A 19,589-nucleotide genomic window follows, 5' to 3' on the forward strand; every position below is an offset into this window, starting at 1 on the left:
CACAAGTTTACTGCAAACTTAGGCCCGAAGAGAATAAAAAACACACATTATTCGTGCTTTGTTTTTTGGTTTGTTTTTTTTTGCTAAGACTAAAGATAAAGTAAATAATAATAAAAAAATATTAACTAGTTCATTCAGTATTACTTTAAGACTGTTATTTATACTGTACAGTTATTTTTAAAAATATATTTATATTAACTAAATTAATTGTAACCTCTCAGGTTACTGGAATGCGCTATGAGGCGAGAAGTAGCCATTGACTTGTATTAATCTTTTTATTTTAATCCAACTCAGATCAAATAAAAACGTTAAAAAATAAAGAAAACAACATCATTTAATGAAGCGCTTGTTGTTTTTAAAATAAATCATTTCGTCAATTTCTTTTAACAGTTTGCCGTTGATGGTTATAAAAAAAACTATTCGCATGTCCTTGCAACGAAACTATTTCGACCTTAACTTTCAAGATGGCGCAGGATGACCGAGGACTCGTTTGAGGGACGGGGTGAACGCGATGAGACCGGCTGTATCGCCCAGCTAACTATTTTTAGCGCTGCGTCACCGCGGTTCGCCAGAATCTTACATCTAAGTGAAGGCCTACATTGTTGGCAACGCAACGTCCACCTCGACAAATGAAACAATGAGCTTAAGTATGAGAAATTTCGACACACTAAGTCACTTCAATGCTTCGATTGCTTTGTTAACGAAGACTCTCTCTTAACAATTGCAAAGTGCGTTGTTTTAGTATTCCAAAACCTAATTTAATGGTTATTTTGAAATTAGATACTGTTTAGTGTAATGTTTCGTGTACTAGTATATATATAGTTAAAGCATAGTTTTTTTTTAAATTTATTTATACTTTCTTAATGAGATCATTACGCTTTTTTTTGAGTCAGAAACTGAAGGTTTTTCAATACTTAGCGCGATAAATTCCGTAAGATAAAATACAATATGTTACTGGAGATGAACTTAGGGGTAAGTCTCGATTCTGATTATGTCATACTATTGCTCGAATCTGAATCAAGGGTCAAGAAAATATTGCCGAACATCATAGAGGGAAAATCTTGATTTGCACTGTATTTCAATCTAATATCTCACTATCGTGAATTTCTTTGAATTCTAAGAATTTTCTGTACAGTGACTTTCCCTTCGAATGAAACCTGTGGTCCGAGTACACAACATTTTAAAATTAAGTTCACGTCCTCCAGTCTAGGTAACAGTAAGTTGTCGTCATGATGTCATTGGCATGCGATAAGTAGTGTCCTACAATATGACGTGTTATGTAAGTAGCGGTACAGTATAACTGATACCTTCCTACCTACGCTGCAAATTACAGTCCTAGTGGTTGGACTACATTATTAATGTTGTCCTACGCCTTGCAGAAAACAAGAGCAGATTTTTTTTAAAGAAAATATTCTCAGACATCTTTATGTCGACAATAACTATAAGGAATACACGAATTACATAAATTCAGTAGGGAGAGTATAATCCTAATCTTAAAGTCTTATGCATTTCAATATTACATTTCTCTTCTTGTTTATCGCAAACGTTGCCACAGCTGTACCTATTTTATGTCGCTACAATAAGTTTGAGACGTCCTAATTCTAAATACATGTCAGACTTTAAAAAAAAATATTTTCAAAAGCTGTTAGTACGTTTGTGTGGGTAACTATTACTCTGAATGTTGTATCAAAATTATGATGAACAAGATAGTCTAGGCGAAAACTAGTGTAAAAGCTAGAGTTGCCCATACAAATGTACTAAAAGTAGTAGTGATCAATTGCTTTCAATTATTATTTGTCAATGAATAACAGCGAGTTTCGCTTTACGCCTACATGCCTCTCCTTTTTATGTCAGCCAATGATATTGGCACTCCGTAACCTGCTGCGAGACTTCGACCTACGCACGCCAGCGCGTTATGCTAAAGGACTCGGCCCACGACATAACGCAATTACTGTTAATTATGAAATATTTTTTTATATTAATCTGATAACATTTTTTTAAAGCACTGTAGAGAATTAAAAAAAATTAAACGTTTTTTTAATACAATGTAAATAATGCCTGTGACGAAGGGGTCTTGATAATGTAAATATGAGTTAATGTCGTTATAACCAAATAAATATAAAACGAAAAAAAATCCATGGAACTGCGTGTCACATTTTTCAAATTATGTTCGAACGCTTTGATTTAGTTTAAAACTAAATTCGCAGTTTTGAGAACAAAGTATCCGCAAAAATAATAATAATTACCAATTTCAACTTTTACAGTCCGAGGTGATTATTCAAGTTTCCATTTTAAAAACACCTACATAGTTACAACACGTTTGTGATTCAATCTCTTGCCATTTTCAATATTCACTATAAAATAGTTCCGGTAAGCATTTTCCACGTTCAAATCACTGTAGTTTACCTTGGTATTTAATCTGTTAAAATGTCAATGAGGATCGCAATGTGGACCGGACAGTGTTGACATATTGCAACACAGAGAAAGTTAAAGTCGTCTGGTGAAATCACACCCACGAGCGTTGTGTCAAATCTTCGAGAATTAGCCCTCACTTATGTTACCGATATGGTATATCGAGATCTCGGTAAAAGTTGTTTTTGTTCGTTTACTCATTCGAGAAGGACACGTACTGCAGCGATATATAGTATTTTGTAGGTGAATAAAATTAAAATAAAAATGTTGCACAATAAAGGATATCCAACAAAAACTCAATGATGAATTAAATACTTTAAATACTACATAACTAATCCAAAGGTACTGTAAAATAAAATGTACCTTTCAGAAGAACGGGTTTTGGCCAAAACTAATCGATATCCAGATTGAGCATTCTGATACAAGAGCTAGGTCTGGATAGTGGATATCCAATATCCATAGTTGCTCCCCTTGAAATCAATTATCCTTTAGTTTTTATAATTTATGAATCAATATTTTTCCCTTCATAAATGTTCTTTGCTTATCACGTTAATTCATTTTATTTTTCGTTTCAAATTTAAAATTAGGTTAGACTTAAATTATTTATTAGTCTTTAGTTAGGCTAGATTGTAATGTTCCATGATGTGTTAATAAAGGCACATGTACTCGTATAAAAAATGTACCAATGTGTGTGCCGAGCCTTGGCAAGCTTTTGTAAATAAAATAAAATACAATACTTTAAAGTTAAGAAGTAAATATACAGAAGTTTATTTTTATAATTGAAATATTGTATTTGGAATTCCAATAACCCTGTAATTATAAACACCTATAACTGTAAAATATAGCAACCTGAATATAAATAATCGTCTATAACACTGTTACGTATAGAACGCTTCATCGCATCGGATAAACTTTACTATTAAAATAGATTGGGAATTTAATAAGAATTTTCTATAATCATAGAGCCGTGGGCATCAGCAGCAATTTATATAAATTTGCAAAGGTAAAGTTAGATATAATATGGGAATGGTCTTATGAATAAAAATACTATACATTTATTCGTTCGTAGTTTCCTATATAACAAGTAGGTGCCTGACAGCCGAGTTAATTGTAAATGATAACAAATTTAAAATCTAAAATGATAGTCGACAATTTGTCGTTAAGCCTAAACAGTGCATTTAGTTAAATTTATCTATGTATTTTATATTAGAATTAGTAGTTAGAGTCCAGAAGTCTGTTTTGTAAAAAAATATGTTGTGATAACAAAAGTAATATAATTGTATCTTCTTTATGTCTTGATAAAACCTGTTAAGAAAAAATTTGTCCAGCAAAGAAATATCTAATCCTACGCAGATCAAGATAATTTGTATATAAATGATTAGTTACCATAATTTTACATTTCAATCGATTTAATAGCATATTCGCATATTTTTTATTAATCAGCTTACGACGTGTAGAGTTAACACGCTTCTTACTTAGATACTTGATATTACTAGCAATTTGCTCTTCAACCTTGCATGGCGGCCCCCGATTGCAAAAGGAAGCCGACCGTGACAATGGTGTGGGTCATGATAATGACGTCTTCGTCCGGGCCTTTAAGTATTAAATAATTAAATATAATTTTACACTATGACTTGAAGTAAGCCCTGCTCTTGTTAAGTTAGTCTATAATTCTATAGCGCTAATTCTATATGGGAAAAATGCATAAAACGTTATTGTTTTACCTAATACTAAAGTATTCATTTCATTTTTGAGAATATCATAACGTTACAAATACAATAAAGCATTCGATGTACATAAAACGAACGTAAGTACGAAGAATGTATTTTTTTTTAAATTCATACTTACTGTTACAAATAGGTAGTCGTGTAACTAAAGAAACAGTTACCTTCTAATATTTCCGTGCAACTAGAGAAAGACTCAAGTCCGCATTTCTGATTTGTTGATTAAAGTTGCCCTCCAACTCAAACCGCTCGAAGTAAGTTTGAATAAGTACCGTGACCGTTAGCCGGTCACCGGTATCACGGGTACTTTGTCTTAACGAAACTTGTCTAAATATTCATTTAGCATTTTTGTTTTATAATATATCTAGATCCTTGCGGTTTCAAATAAGTCTAGTCTACTATGTCTGTGGTTGGAAGACCATTTGAAAATTTATATGTAACAAATTTTATAAATGTCATTCAAATTACATATTAAGTTCTAGGTATCTTTTGAAAACAGCTAGACTTTGTACTATAATTTAGTAAATAAAGAGATAAAAGAACATTTGAACAAAATCAACGTTTAATCAAAATGATTTTTTTTTAATTTGACAACAAAATATATTGGCTTTTTAATTTAGTACAGTTTTATAAGTTATATCTAATTTAACCTCTTGCTTGCTAAAAGACGCTCATTAGGTCCAATGTGCGTATATTATTTATTTAAAATAGTATTTAAGGTTTGTTATACTTTTTAAATTGTATAATTTCTAATTAAATGAAAAAGGGAGCGCGCGCGTTGAAGTCTTCAATATGAAACTTTATATATAGAGGGTGTAGAGCTGTAGTGCCAATCTTACTTAATCATTGTGCAATAACTTCATTTTAAATGTAATCTCACTCATATTCTGTTTAAAGTTATCTTACTTTTAACGATCTCAAACGAATTAGGCTAATGGGTGTTAAATCGTTGAGTAATGTATTGTTATTATTATTACCCTCGGTTTTGGCCATAATATAAAAAAATAGACACAGATACTTTGATTCAAGTTAAGCTTTAGACTAAAGAGACGTTTTTACAGTAAAAAAGTTATAATAATAAATTATTATTATAAATAATTCTACTTGTTACCTATAAAAATGCAAGTATGCTACATTAAAAATGGATCTCTCTTAAATATAACTTCACAACACTATAATTATAATATTGTTAATATATGAATGTTGCAGAGAAGGAATGAAAATAATTATTTCTCTAAATAATAAAAAAATGCCTGACCGGTCATCCGGTTTGTCTTCACCCATGCAGTTTCTTGCAGTTTTATTATCAGATTGAGGATCCGGCTCCATGCAAAGCCTTGCCGCCCGACGCTCGTTACTAGCTAGAGGGTGGAGACGGGTGGTAACGGCGGGGGAGGGGAGAGGTGCGTGTGCGCAGCCTGCGCAACTCGGCTCACGGCACTCACCCAGTCCCAATACGAATAGCGCGCTGTTCGTACAACTGACGTGCGTCGTTACTGAATTCCGTTCGTGTCCATTAAAATCCACTCTAAACTTGGGGTGTAGGTGCAGTGTGGTGATGGTGTGTTTATAGTTATACAACTGGATTGTGTATACCTACAAAGTACCCGTCAGTGATTCGTGGAATTTCCACTGAACTTTAGGCGTTCGTCTGGCGAGGAAGGCGATCGTTTACTCCGGGAGGAATGAGCCCCGTGAACCACTGCTTCCATACTCACCGATGATCTCAAGGTTGGCATCGAACTCACTGTTTAACCGCGCGACTGTGTCGCAACTCTCACGGTCTCACAGTCGCTCCTTTCTGCTCTTATTACAATAGTACTTACAACCAAGTTACGGTCACTATACTGTTATTCCACCATTAATATTTGTAACTGTAATCGTATGAGAACTAACATTTCGGAGACCTCAGATAATCTTATTGGATTTTTGACTTCTATTTTTGAACTCATAATAACGTATTTGTATAATTCCACGTCTGCAATTAACTGTTTTCCAATACAATGGCTGTCTCAATGCAAGGCTTTCAAAGCACAAAATATTTTCATTAGAAATGTCTTATTTCTTTCTAATTCGGTTTTTATTATGAATTTATGTTTCGTATATGTTATTATCATGTAATCGGTGACTAAAAATATTTATATACAGTAAAAAAGGATTTTAAAAATAATACTATTGTATTATACATTTCTACAAAAAATATAGCCTTTAGAAGCAATTTTAATTATAGACAAGTTAATTGATATAAATTTTTTCGTATAAAATTACCACTCCTCAGCCCTTACAAGTTTTTCATGGATTCGTAAGGTCTAAATTCATTATTATCGATTCGTTGCCTTCCTTAGGAGTGAGGGTGAGGCAAAACAAACACTATTGTATTTTATTTATTAAGTTAGTAATCATTATTTGTATCATGCAAAAGCAAATAGTTAATTGGCTTACTCTCCTATTACATTAACAAGAAAGGACACGGTTACACTAGGTGGCGCTCACTGCTTATGTAAAAACCCGCTTCAAATCCATATAAAGTCAAGCGATGTACTTAGAGGCATCCGACATACACACCTTACTTAATCTGACGTAATGTAGTGAATAAACTCTTGAAATGTGTTCTTCTACGAACTAAGAAGAATTTATTTAACTTTCCTCAATACTAATTTTCCAATATACTTTTCGCGCGTATTTGGTACGAGTCTAACTCCTTTTCAGTCTATTTAAATATCTTTTAATCGTGGAACAGAATTTAAAAGTTTGGATTCTTAATCATGGCCAAATAGATATTATTTGTAACACCTCCTTAAATTTTTTATCTAATGTAGTATATAATGTAAATCTGACTTGATTTCCTATATTATTCGAGCATTTGCAGTTTTTGTAAAACCGACGCTTACGTCAACATGGTAACTCAAAAAAAGGCTATGGGATTTCTGTTGGATTCGAAATACAAACAGATTTTTTGTAAATAGAATGTGGTACATTGTATTTTAAAGCCATAAACCACTGGATCTTTTATTACTATAAATAATATTAATATTAGTGTTACTTTACACTGTATTAATGTGAACCTACTTGTCTAAGTGTTTAACCATACCATGTCATATCCCACGGCATTGCAACGTAGAAATTAGTAATTTGATTTTTATAGTGAGTTATCGCAATCAAGTGTAAGTATAAAATAACAAATATTAAGCTTTGTACCAAATTTACAAAGCCAGTAAGCTTAAGTCTCGAAAGACGTAAAATCTTACATAATATAACATTTCTTTTTTTCTAGATGATAGTATAAATTTTTTATCTTGTTTAAGATGGGTTGAAACATTGAAATGTAAATTACGGAAGGATAAATGGTTGGATTTATAGTCTGATAGACCCACCAAAACGGCCGTTTACACTAATTTTGTTAGGCTTTTGTTCACATTATGGCCAATGCATTTTGTATTTAAAATAAAAACTAGCATCGAGCATAAATTATAATATGTATAGGTTGATAAATAAGGAATTTACTTAAATTTCTTACGGCTTTATGGTTTTTTTGTTAAAATGTATTTCAAAAAATACCAATTTAGCCTTTTAAACTTCTATAACATATTAAATACTATAACAGCAATGTATCCTAATCTAACCAATAAATAATAATGGCAGTTAAATAGACGGTTAACTACAGGCACACTAAACTAAGTGAATGTAACATGTAAATCACAAAAAAACCTCTACTTTCACATCAACTGCAATTAATTACTGCAGTCCATAAGTCGGAACTGTGGTTTGGCAAATAGTTCGAATATTTTGTTATACGTATTAATAGACGTTCACATATGGCGTCATTATACAGCTGATGTTATAGGTATAATACCCCATACACCTGTCATTGACTGCAGGCCGGTGACCGTTATGTCAATCTACACTATTATCTCACGCGAGCTATGAACCATTATTTTTTCCTTCGTAGGGATTAATTATTTGTGAGGTTTGTTGTGGTATATTAAGTATCTTTAATTATTCATTATTAACTCGTGGCTGAGTCATTGTCATGTGATTGATTTTATTAATAAACAGCATAAAATGTCACATTATTAAAAAATCTAAACAATTATATTATTGGTATAGTATTTATAATGTATTGTGCGTTGTAAAATAAATTATTTTCCAAAATAATTGCTAGGTATTCCTTAATGCCCTAGCAGTATATAAACAACCATAAAGAAAATGTTGTTGGTAGAATATCGTGACGAATTATCAGAAAGTTGGTTCTAAGTACTCTCTGTCATCACGATCACGATATTTTGTGTGTCATTGAATATGTATATCTGTACGAACTGTATAATGAGTATTAATTTAATAATTCTAGTCGTGATGCCTTAGCCGCGATGTCGCTGCCGTCGGAACTAAATGCAATGTAATTCCAAAGCAAGTTTGTAACTATGCTATAGTACTTGCTCTATAGTATTTTTATTATGTCCAATTTATTGAATTTAATACTCTCAAAGTTTATTTTAAATGACACCAATTAATTGGAGTTAACTGGCAAAGATTAAAAGAACTCATAAGCAACATAACTAGTAAATGTAAACACTTTATTACTAGCTTAAAAACAATTGACAAAAGATTATAAAGATTGCTCTTAATCCCGAAACTTGACAAAACTAGGGAAATGGCGTTGTGACCGTGTTGAGTTGAACAAGCAAAAGATAATGTTGCAACTTTGTTATGTATGTGTCGCATTAAAGTAGTTAAATCAGAGAATTAATTGAATCTCTAGACAGTCAATAAGACTTTTCGAGTGGTATGGGTATTTCTGATCCAGTTAGACCCACGACTATAAATTACTTTCCAATTAAAATATTTCTCGTTTGTCATTATGTTACCGTACTTTGTGAATTAGAGCGAAACATTTCTGTAGTACATTTCGATTCGTTCCGTGCTTCATTCCTTATGTGGTGTGTCAGCAAAATTACTCATATTTTACTGCTGTTCCGCTACGGGTCTAAAATAGCTATACCGCTATAATTTATCGCTTATCGATGGTTTTTCTTAAGATACACTATAGTCAAATCTATCTTGATATGAAGTTGTATTTCTAGTCAAAGATAAAAAATGTACAGGTTAAAGAAAATAACGTGCTTGAATAACTCAGGCGTATTTGTGTTCTTACTCACTAAGTTTTATACAAATTATATTATTGTACCTCTAATGATACTCTAGAATGTGAACCACAAATTTAGTTTCAACAAATATCCGTTTAAATATCTTTTCACTGGATCAAAATACGAGAGTTAAAATTATACAACTATCTAAGCTGGAATTTTCTAAACACGTTTTAATGAATGGCGTGTTTTTTGATGTGTTTTATACGAGTAAATGAAAATGAAACTAGTTTTTTCTATAAACTTGACATTTATGTGTAAAACCACCATTAAGTGACCACCACCGTCGCTCATTGGGTCTAGAGGTTTGTTTAAACTCTCAAACTCAATCACAAAATAACTTTATTCATATACACGAGTATAACCAAGTAAACTTATGAGCAACAGAAATAATTCTAAATTTACATTTAATACGAGTTCGCCATTCGCTCTACCATCTTGGTCCGACTCCCAGCAATATAATAGTTAAATCATTCATATTTTGCATAGTTAGTCTATAATTATTTTTGTATTCAACCCAAAAGCGTATTATTGCGTAGAAGTATGTAAAAAATACATATTTTTAGTTCTATGCAAAAGAAGTCGCCTATCACATACCAGTAGATTGGTCATAAAGTGTTAATGAAGTCAACGAGTTTTACAAGGTTGAAGGTACTTTTAAAATTATGTTATTTGTATTTAAAACGAGATACAACTTAGTTCCATATACTGTGGATATTATATTAAAATTTATAGATATTTTTGTTTGTAATTCACTTACACACCTTTAAACATATCTTAAATATTTGCATACTTGTATACTTTCTGTACATATATAATCCAGAGGCGTTATAACCCTTTGTAGGTCTTGGCTTCAAACTGCTCTCCGTCAGTCGTTTGGGCAGTGAGGCTGTCCGCTTGAATTACAGTAACATATAGTAATCATTATATGTTCAAAGTATAATAATCTCCCGAATGTTTGTTTATCACAGTGTGAAATAGTAAATTTAAACATAGTTGGAATACGTGGTGTATACACATACATGTAAATAGAATTGTTTCTCAAGAGAGAGAAACTATTATCGTGCTATTGTTTAAGCCCATTTTCCGTACCGACGTTTTGTCAGCACCCGAGATGTGAAAGTGAATGCCACAAGTCGTATTATACAGACGGATACCCGAACTTTCAATATTTTTGTCCTTATTACAAGATCAAATTTAACTTTCTTCTTAAAACTTTCCAAGGGTTTATTTGTTTATGTTTATGGCTGAATAGTAGACATCAATTGTCTTTAAACAAAGTTATTTTAAAATTTTATTATGAACATTAATATGTTCGCTTTTTGTTCAACAAGAGGAAAAACCAGGGCTCACATCTTTATAGATGCTTTTATTGGCATTTGTTGTTTTGATAAGTATTACAGAAACATTAAGTTAGGATTTAAAAAAGGATATTAAGTTTGAATGCAACCTCCTTAATGGCATGAACGCGAATAAACGCGAATTTATTACACAGATTAATGCCCATATAATTAACTCTTAGTTGTTCGCCTCCTATTAAATTGTCTTAAGGCTTATAATAAGACATTTGCATCTTAGTTTTAGTTAGGTTTTATAAAAATGAAAATTTTTAAATATAAGATTATCACGAGGGGTTTGATAAATGTATTATGCGGTTAAAATAAGATATTTGTATCCGTTGTTCCCAACAAATGACACGTAAAATTGATTTTGTAGCTTAAAGAAATACCAGGACCCAGTGTAAAAATAATAATGTTTTATGTATATTTTCTAGTGGTTAAATTATTTATAAAAATCGTGGGTTATTTGTAAACGTAAAAATATTTTGCCAACGTTAAATTAAGTAGTTTTTATCAATATATTCATGATCATAGAATACAATAGAATTGAATAATAGGTTAAAGTCGTTTCATATTGTATGTTTTTGTACAATTTTTCTTCAACAAAGTAAATATTTTATTTGATAATTAGTTTTGTCTGCATCTATCGAACGAAAAACATGACTTAACGTGAAAACAATTGATTCGTTTAAAACGTTTTGATATATCTTAAGTCACCTCTAAAAAATTTATATTAGTTTATATTTTTATGTTAATAGAAGGAAAGGAGGCACTCTGTTCGAGTGAGAACAGAGTGTCTTTCCTTTAATAGATACTGAAATAGAGATACTGACCTTTAATAGAGTATTATTGGAAATTTATTTAATATTTTAAATATCCTTATTAGTAAATTTAGTTATCCTAGTTATTAAGTTGGGCTCGTAATGTTCCATGATGTCTCATATCATTTCTCTCAATTAGCTGAAAAGGTTTATTTTTAAACCCAATAAGTGTAGCACAAAGTACCAAAACAAATATTCATTATCATTATCAAATACGTTTATATATTATTTAAAAACTTTTTAAATTGGCAGCGTTATGATGAACACTACATTCATAAACAAATTTAGAAGGTGACGTCAAAGGTCTGGTCGAGATTGAACAATATCCAGTTATACATGTGACCTCTTACATCAACAGGATGTAAATCAGTCTTGTATATAAATTCATTAATAAATCAAGAGCTGCAGTATCATACCTAAAACGGTAAAAGTCAAAAACAACTGTACACACACAGAGAAAATAAACACACAAATACTTATATATTTAGTGTCTAAATCATTATGTCGTATTCTACATTTCTAAATTCAAGTAAAAGGACCTTTTACGTAATATGACAAAATATTACTTTTGAATTATATGAATAAAACCATGACTAATATTGACATAATAATAATTAAGCCTCATACATGAAACAAATATATATATACATATATTTTGTAAATATAATCAGTAAATAATATTGACATAATGGTTTTAAATGAAACTAGTAATTGGATAAAAATGTTAAAGTAACTTAATTAAATAGCTACTATTAGTTTTCTCTAACCGTTCAAACTGATGTGGCTCAAATGCTAGAACGTAAGTGAAATCATTGCAAACCTCTTAAAGTTAAGTCAATTTACAAGTAAGATGATTGATACGATATCGTGAATGTACTATTTTTAAACCAGACCTACCACAATCGAATGCGATTAAATCCAAATAAAACTCTGGATTTTCTTGTTATTCATTTTAAAGTGCCTATTAAAAAGCTTCTGACATTCTTGTTTATATTTAAATTATAGAATTTAATAATTATACATATACATCATTCGTTACGTCTCTAATTTTAATTGATTTCAAATAATACTCTTATAACATCAAAATACATTAAGACACAAACAGAGTATTTACAATTTCTTAACCTACTTCGTAATAATTAAAAACGGATAAATAGAATAGAATATAGGCAGTATGTATACCTTTAAAGCTGGCAAAATTTCTTCTCTGTATTGCTATACTTATTCTTTGAATATATTAAGTAGTTTATGAGAATAAACAAGACACAATGTTTAAAAAAAACATCTACTTACTCTTACTCTAAAACACATCGTAATCGTCGTGTATATGAAAGAGTCTTTTATGACCATAAGCCCATAACTGTTACAAAAATAAAGTTAATATATATACAATCACGTTACAAAGAACACTTGATAATTAAATTGACTTCTCTCTTAAAGTGACCTCGAACTATATATGCCCTTAGCATTTGTCATATGCGTCAATAAAATACTTAAATCGGTACTATTTATATTATTTTATTCTTTCTATGAGCCTAGATTTTTTCATACGAAACCCACTTTTTTATCTCAATGTTTCATGAAAATAAAAACCGAAATAACGAACGTTGAAAGATAGTATAAGATATTTTTTCCGTGCAAGAAGCGGAAAGAAAATATAACATAAACATGAAAGTGAGTTGCGCAGGTTTACGTCTACTTAAGCTGCTAAATTTAAATGTGTAAATGACTTCATCAAGTAAAGTAAAGTTCTATACTGCAACGTTGTCAAAGTCGAGATGATGCAAAACACTTTTTTTTGTAGTAATCACTGGTCTTATTAATAACCATTTGAAGTTGTAGTGATGGGACCGAAGTTGGAGCCGGTGATCGTCGTAAATCTCCTGTTTGCTTGTTTTTAATTCTTTAAATTTAATCAATATATATTAATATATATATATATATACACGGGTATATTATCTTAAGTGAGAAATAAAATATAACCCTTACGTAAAAAGTGTTGAAGATAAATTTCTCATTATTGATATTAATATTGCTCATAGGGCAAAAGGTCAAGGAAATGTCTCAAAGTAAACTTATTATTATATACATATTTGCATAAATGTTGGTAGATAATTGAAATAATCGGGTCACGGCTAGATATTCGATATATAGAAAATAAACTACAAATTTTCCTACCCTATTACAGTCATAAATTTATAATTTATATACTCATGTATGATAAGTTTTAATTAACTTTTGTTTGTTAAAGTATCAACAAGACCTTGAGTAATAATACTTTCAAAATGACATTTATATTATAATCGTATAGGTTTTCCATAAGACAATTTTATTGAAGTTTTTATCCCAGCTAACCTAGAAAGTTTCATAGAGTAAACTTGCTTTTGATATTATTTGCGAAATGCTTAAATCTTTATTTACATCGATTCTCAATATCAATGAATTAGAAAACGGGGTTCGTATTTGTATTAATTTCTTTACTATGAAATAATATTTCTCTATAAAAAACGGGTTTAACAGCTGATATATACGGGTATCTCGAGATGTATTGTTGCTCCGTACAAAAATCAATTGGTAATTCATTAGGATTTAAACACATGTCGACAGGGATCAGAGTCATACGCTATATGACTAGGCCTCTAGTTACCAACTGTAGTAGTGGAATCGTACTTTATAACGTCAATCTTACTTTAATCTATTTTTAAAAGATTTAGAAAATTTTTTTTTAGAAGAAACCATTTTTCCTATATAACATCACGGCAAGAGGTATTGACGATCTAACAGCCTAAAGATCTTGGCAGTAAGAGATCTTGTAAATCTCGTTATATCAATATAATTCCATAATTCGCAATGTTTCCTTAAATGAAATTTCCTTGTTTCAGAGACAATGTACAAAGAAACCTTACCTCTTGTGGTATGGACGCTCTTAGTCATAACAACAAATGTAAGTAAAACTTTTTTCTTTCATCTTTTAACTAGATTTTACTCCATGAACAACATGAAAACATCGGTTGGATAAATAGATATTATGCGTTAGATATCAAATATCATCATGATTTATATAAAGGCCGAAGTGTCTGATTTTAATAAGTTGTACAAAACAAAACATAGCTCTGGTCCAATTTCATTTACAAATTTATCTACTTATAAACGTCTTTAATGTACATAAACCCGAATTTATTACATCATTAACGTGACTTTACAAGTCATTCCAAATCTTATTTAAGCATCTACATACTTTTATATTAACGAGTTCATATATTCAATTCCAGTAGTACTATGCTATTCTATACTGAGAGTTATTGCAGTTTATGCTATTAATAATATTCGTTACAGGTAGCGACGCAAAGCCAGTACGGAATAGGATTAGGAATAAAACGAGAAGTATTTTTCTTAAATTTAGAAGACGGCTACTTTGGCTGTCAAGTTAACGAATCGACTCAAATATTACAATTATACGAATTATCAAAGTTATGTGATGGCGTACCCGACTGCTATAAGGCATCTGATGAGCTTAGAACCGAATTGAAGTGTTCAGGTTAGTACTAAAATATGTATAGTACCATAAAATAACTATCATAGACACTAATCATAGAGAAAAATAATTATTAAGACTGCCCTGTTTCGTAACCTAATAAATAAAAAATTGCATTTCACAAACATACATATATATATATTTGTAGATATCTAATAATTTTCCTTTTTTAACGCAATTTTGAAAATTAATAAAATTCTACGTAATATTTGTGTTTTACAATTAAAAATGTTTGTATATTATAAAAGTGGATATAACTGTTAAGTTATTTCCAAATCCTGTTCAATTTTGTATTTTTTTAGAGTTTTCGCATAAATTGTTATACTATACATATAATACATTTTTATAGATGACTGTACCAAAGAAGATGGGGCACAGTGTATAAACGGTGCTTGTCTAAATGGTGTTTGCTATTGTAATGATGGATTCGGAGGCTGCAATTGTCAGGAACAAGGTAAGAACCTAAAAAAATAAATTTACGTTAAATATTTACATAATGAACTTATATTTAAATTCGAATAGAATTTTTTTATATGCGGGTATACCTATGGTAACTCTCTACCACTTATAAGCTCGGTAATATTAAAATAGGCTTTAGCGGTTACGAGAATTACGATTACGAGTTTTTTACGGTACTACGCTAGGGCTGAGGTTCAGAACGAGAGTTCGCGCTAAAAACGCTCGTTTATCTTAATCTAATACATTGACTTACGGGAGTCTGACATACCTTGCCTAATCTAGCTTAAGGCTCGTCTCTGAATATTATACCAAAAAGCTTAAAATTCTTTCTAGAATAACAACTGGCCTAAATAATAATTTCCTTCTAAATAAAACTTGTTTAACGGATGTAAATGCGGGCTTATATTGCTTAAAGGTTTATATAAATGTATACTCGCGTAATCCAAAGCTAATATTATTTCCTTGATTGTATTATCACTAAATCAACTATATAATGTACTCTGTGGCTTAATTATCGTATTTAATTCAGATGTCAACGAATGTAAAGACCGGCCTTGTGATGTTTTCGCACATTGCACGAACACAGTCGGAAGCTTTCAGTGCTCTTGTTTCCCTGGATATGTTGGAGACGGATTCTCTTGCAAAGGTTAGTTGGAAAATACAATGTACTTAACTTTATAGTGGTAAGTATTGTATAGTAATTTATCACTATATTTGTAGTTTAGGTCAATACGAGAAAAAATTTGTGAGGTAATCAAAGATAGTACTCTCTTGATTATGGATTATGAAAAATATATTAAGTACAATGTGTGTTAAAGCCTATATTTAATTTTATTAACAGATATCAATGAATGTGAAGATCCAGCCATAGCAGCGAGATGCGTGGAAAATGCGGAATGTTGCAATCTTCCTGCTCATTTCATATGTAAATGCAACCGTGGGTTTGAAGGCGACGGGGAAGAAGAATGTCGAGGTAGGTTTATATTATTAATGTTCTATCTCTTTTCTGTATTCAGAGATGTCGCACAACTCTCCATGAAACGGCAGCTAAGCTCCATTGAAACATTATCATTAATTGTCATTTGTGCGGAGTATCATGAAATCAGGCACAGGTTCAGTAAATTTCGAGATAGATAGATATTTATTGAAAATAATAACCCTTATAACTTCAAAATAAATCAAATTAACTTCTTAATACTTAATACATCCTAGTGTATCACTAAGCAAAAGCTGATAACTTACAAGCGATTCGGCAGCACCGATTTTCACGGATTACATTACAGTGTCCTGCATTTTATTGTTGTAACACATGATCTTCTTACAACAATATTATTACATTTATGTAATTATAATGTTTAAAAAAAATACATTACAGTACAGTACAGCCCACCCATCCGTTCTTTGAACGTAACACCTGATCATATATATAATGCGATTCTGTATAGATTAATAATATTTGTGAAATGTCAAAATATCTGTTTTAAAAGGTCAGTGACAACGTACCTGATACTAGGATTCCTAAGATTGGCACAATTTATTTTTTACTACTAATAAATAATTGAAAATTGTGTTTATATTAAGTTAATAGCTCTTAGCTTCCTAGTAATTAACTTTATATTCCTAGCTCGCAACTTCCTCATTTTCATGAGCGCATCCGGGCAAGTCAATTGAAATGTGGAAAACGTATTCAAACGTGCAAATCATGTAAAATTCTTTTTAAATCTTTTAAACTATTGAAGTTTATTTAATTTTCTTAGACAACGACTGTATATCGATAGCTAAATTGGTAGATTAGATAATTATGGTTAAACATGGGTCTAACTCTACTACGAAATTTATTCTCCCATTAGCTAACGACTGGTTTTTACTTTTTTAGATATTGATGAATGCCGAAGACCTGGTGCTTGCGGTTCAAATGCCGTTTGTCAAAATTATCCCGGAAACTACACATGCGCCTGTCAAGCTGGCTACACAGGAAATCCATTTGATGGGGTGAGTCATTATATTAACATCTTTAACATGTTTTAGAATATTTAATGGTCCTTTAAAAGCCTTATTTTGCTGCTGCAGTTACTTTGAGTATATGTAAGTATTTGGTTTTTTATTACTTGTCTTGATGACACAATTTTTTAAGTTTAAATAAAATTAATCTTTTGTCCCAACGTGGCACAAAAATAGAGAAAACAATATTTAAATTTATATCTATATACATAACTAAATTGATCGTTAATTTACATCATTTCTGGGAAACTAAAACTGAAGTGTGTAAGTTTCAATGGAAAGCAAATACATGTGATGTTTGGAATTTCCCCTACAAATTGTACAAAGTGCATTCATTATATCTATTGATACGCAGTGTATTGACGTCGACGAATGTGCGAACTCGGATGCATGTGGGGCGGGAGCTGTATGCCGAAATCTTGTGGGAGGCTACGAATGCAGTTGCTTACCTGGACACGAAGGGGACCCCAGAGTCGCCTGCACGCCTACGGATCAATGTTCTAGAACGTCATGTGGACGCGGGGCTCTCTGTGAAAACCTTCCAGGAACCTATCGATGTGTCTGCCCGCCAGGTTTTGAAGGCGATCCCAATGTCAAATGCAATGGTAAATATAGGAAAAGGCTCTATTCTTATTTCTCGTTTTCTGTCTGTTAAATGCTTTATAATCCTAAATAACGGCGTGTGAACAACGCTGACTACCGCATATTAATATGCGCGGTAGATTCACGCTTCTACTAACTGGAATAACTCTAACTCGCGACCGATTTTTGGGTTTTTCAAGTTGTATGTTTCAGAAATGAGCGGAATGTCGTAAGGTGTCATCATATTTTCGGTTGTATATTAAATTTTCTTCACTAGATTTACATCTTTCATCGTATCTATCATGAGTATCTATTCTGCTATTTCTTCTTCGTAGTGGCTGTCGTCGTATCTTTCTCGTACGTATATACATACATTTGGGAAAGGTGGATGTTGTAATAAGATACGAGTTGTTTCTTGTTTAGACGTAGATGAGTGTAAAAATAGCAAAGCGGTATGTGGCGCCAATGCTGTTTGTGCAAACACGGTAGGAAGCTTTGTATGCAATTGTTTGCCCGACTACACGGGAGATGCGCGCGCTTCGGATGGCTGCAAAGATGTGGATGAATGTGAGGCACTAGAACATCCCTGCGGATTACATGCTATATGTGAAAATGCCTCACCAGGATATAACTGTCTTTGCCCTCAAGGGTATAGTGGTCACCCAGATCCACAAATTGCTTGCGAACAGGTAAATTCTACCAATATTTTTCTGTCGTTGTCAAATAATCTGCTCGTTTTCTAATACAATTTTGAATTACAGGTGGATGTTAACACTTTGTGTAAATCTAATTTCGACTGCACAAACAATGCTGAATGCTTAGAAGATCAGTGCTTCTGTAAAATTGGTTTCCAACCGAAAGGATCAGTCTGTGTGGACATAGACGAATGTACAAATTCTTCGTTATGTGGGGATAATTCGATTTGTATTAATTCCATTGGAAGTTATGCTTGCGAATGTGTAACTGGCTACGTAGGATCACCACCACAAGTGAAATGTCGTACTCCGTGTGAAGATGTGCAGTGTGGAGATCATTCATATTGTAAGTTCGTTGGGGCCGATGCGTATTGTATGTGCGATGAGGGGTGGAATTTCAACCCTAACGACGTATCTGCCGGATGTATCGATATTGATGAATGTGATACTGCTAATGTCGCAACGTCTCACTGTGGTGCTAATGCACTTTGCTCAAATAAACCTGGAAGTTTCATGTGCCAATGTCCCGATGGATTTACTGGTGACCCCTATAAGAATTGTTTTGATATCAACGAGTGTCAAATAGATAATAGTTGCGGTGCCGGCGCAGAATGTATAAATAAAAAAGGTTCCTATTCATGTTCATGCCCTGATGGAACAGTCCCAGACCCTGAGCCTCGAGTAAAATGTTCAGAAATTCTAACTTGTAATAAGAGTAATGATTGTCCTGGAAATGCTATTTGTGATGTTAATGCAAAGTGCATTTGCCCTGAGCCAAACATTGGAAATGACTGTCGACGTAAGTTTACACATTATATTCTCTTCTTTATCTATTAAAAGGTTAGGATTGTGAATGAGTTTAATAAATAATATATT

At 31.8% G+C, this 19,589-nt stretch overlaps 1 protein-coding gene across 5 annotated transcripts in view; it reads left to right on the plus strand.

Moving 5' to 3' along the window:
- The first annotated feature begins 5,600 nt into the window (after positions 1-5,600).
- The window catches only part of LOC123710828, a 90,896-nt gene continuing 76,907 nt past the window's right edge, over positions 5,601-19,589 (plus strand). For all 5 annotated transcript variants that reach the window (XM_045663070.1, XM_045663071.1, XM_045663072.1 and 2 more), the window contains exons 1-10: positions 5,601-5,867; positions 14,324-14,385; positions 14,778-14,979; positions 15,326-15,430; positions 15,965-16,081; positions 16,277-16,408; positions 17,312-17,427; positions 17,792-18,041; positions 18,442-18,707; positions 18,780-19,512. In XM_045663070.1, coding sequence (XP_045519026.1) covers positions 14,329-14,385; positions 14,778-14,979; positions 15,326-15,430; positions 15,965-16,081; positions 16,277-16,408; positions 17,312-17,427; positions 17,792-18,041; positions 18,442-18,707; positions 18,780-19,512 — 1,978 coding nt within the window. In that variant the 5' untranslated portion in view covers positions 5,601-5,867; positions 14,324-14,328. The remainder of the gene's footprint in view (positions 5,868-14,323; positions 14,386-14,777; positions 14,980-15,325; positions 15,431-15,964; positions 16,082-16,276; positions 16,409-17,311; positions 17,428-17,791; positions 18,042-18,441; positions 18,708-18,779; positions 19,513-19,589) is intronic.

This window comes from Pieris brassicae, chromosome 6, assembly GCF_905147105.1.
Source record: "Pieris brassicae chromosome 6, ilPieBrab1.1, whole genome shotgun sequence".
In the NCBI taxonomy this organism is placed as follows: Eukaryota; Metazoa; Arthropoda; class Insecta; order Lepidoptera; family Pieridae; genus Pieris; species Pieris brassicae.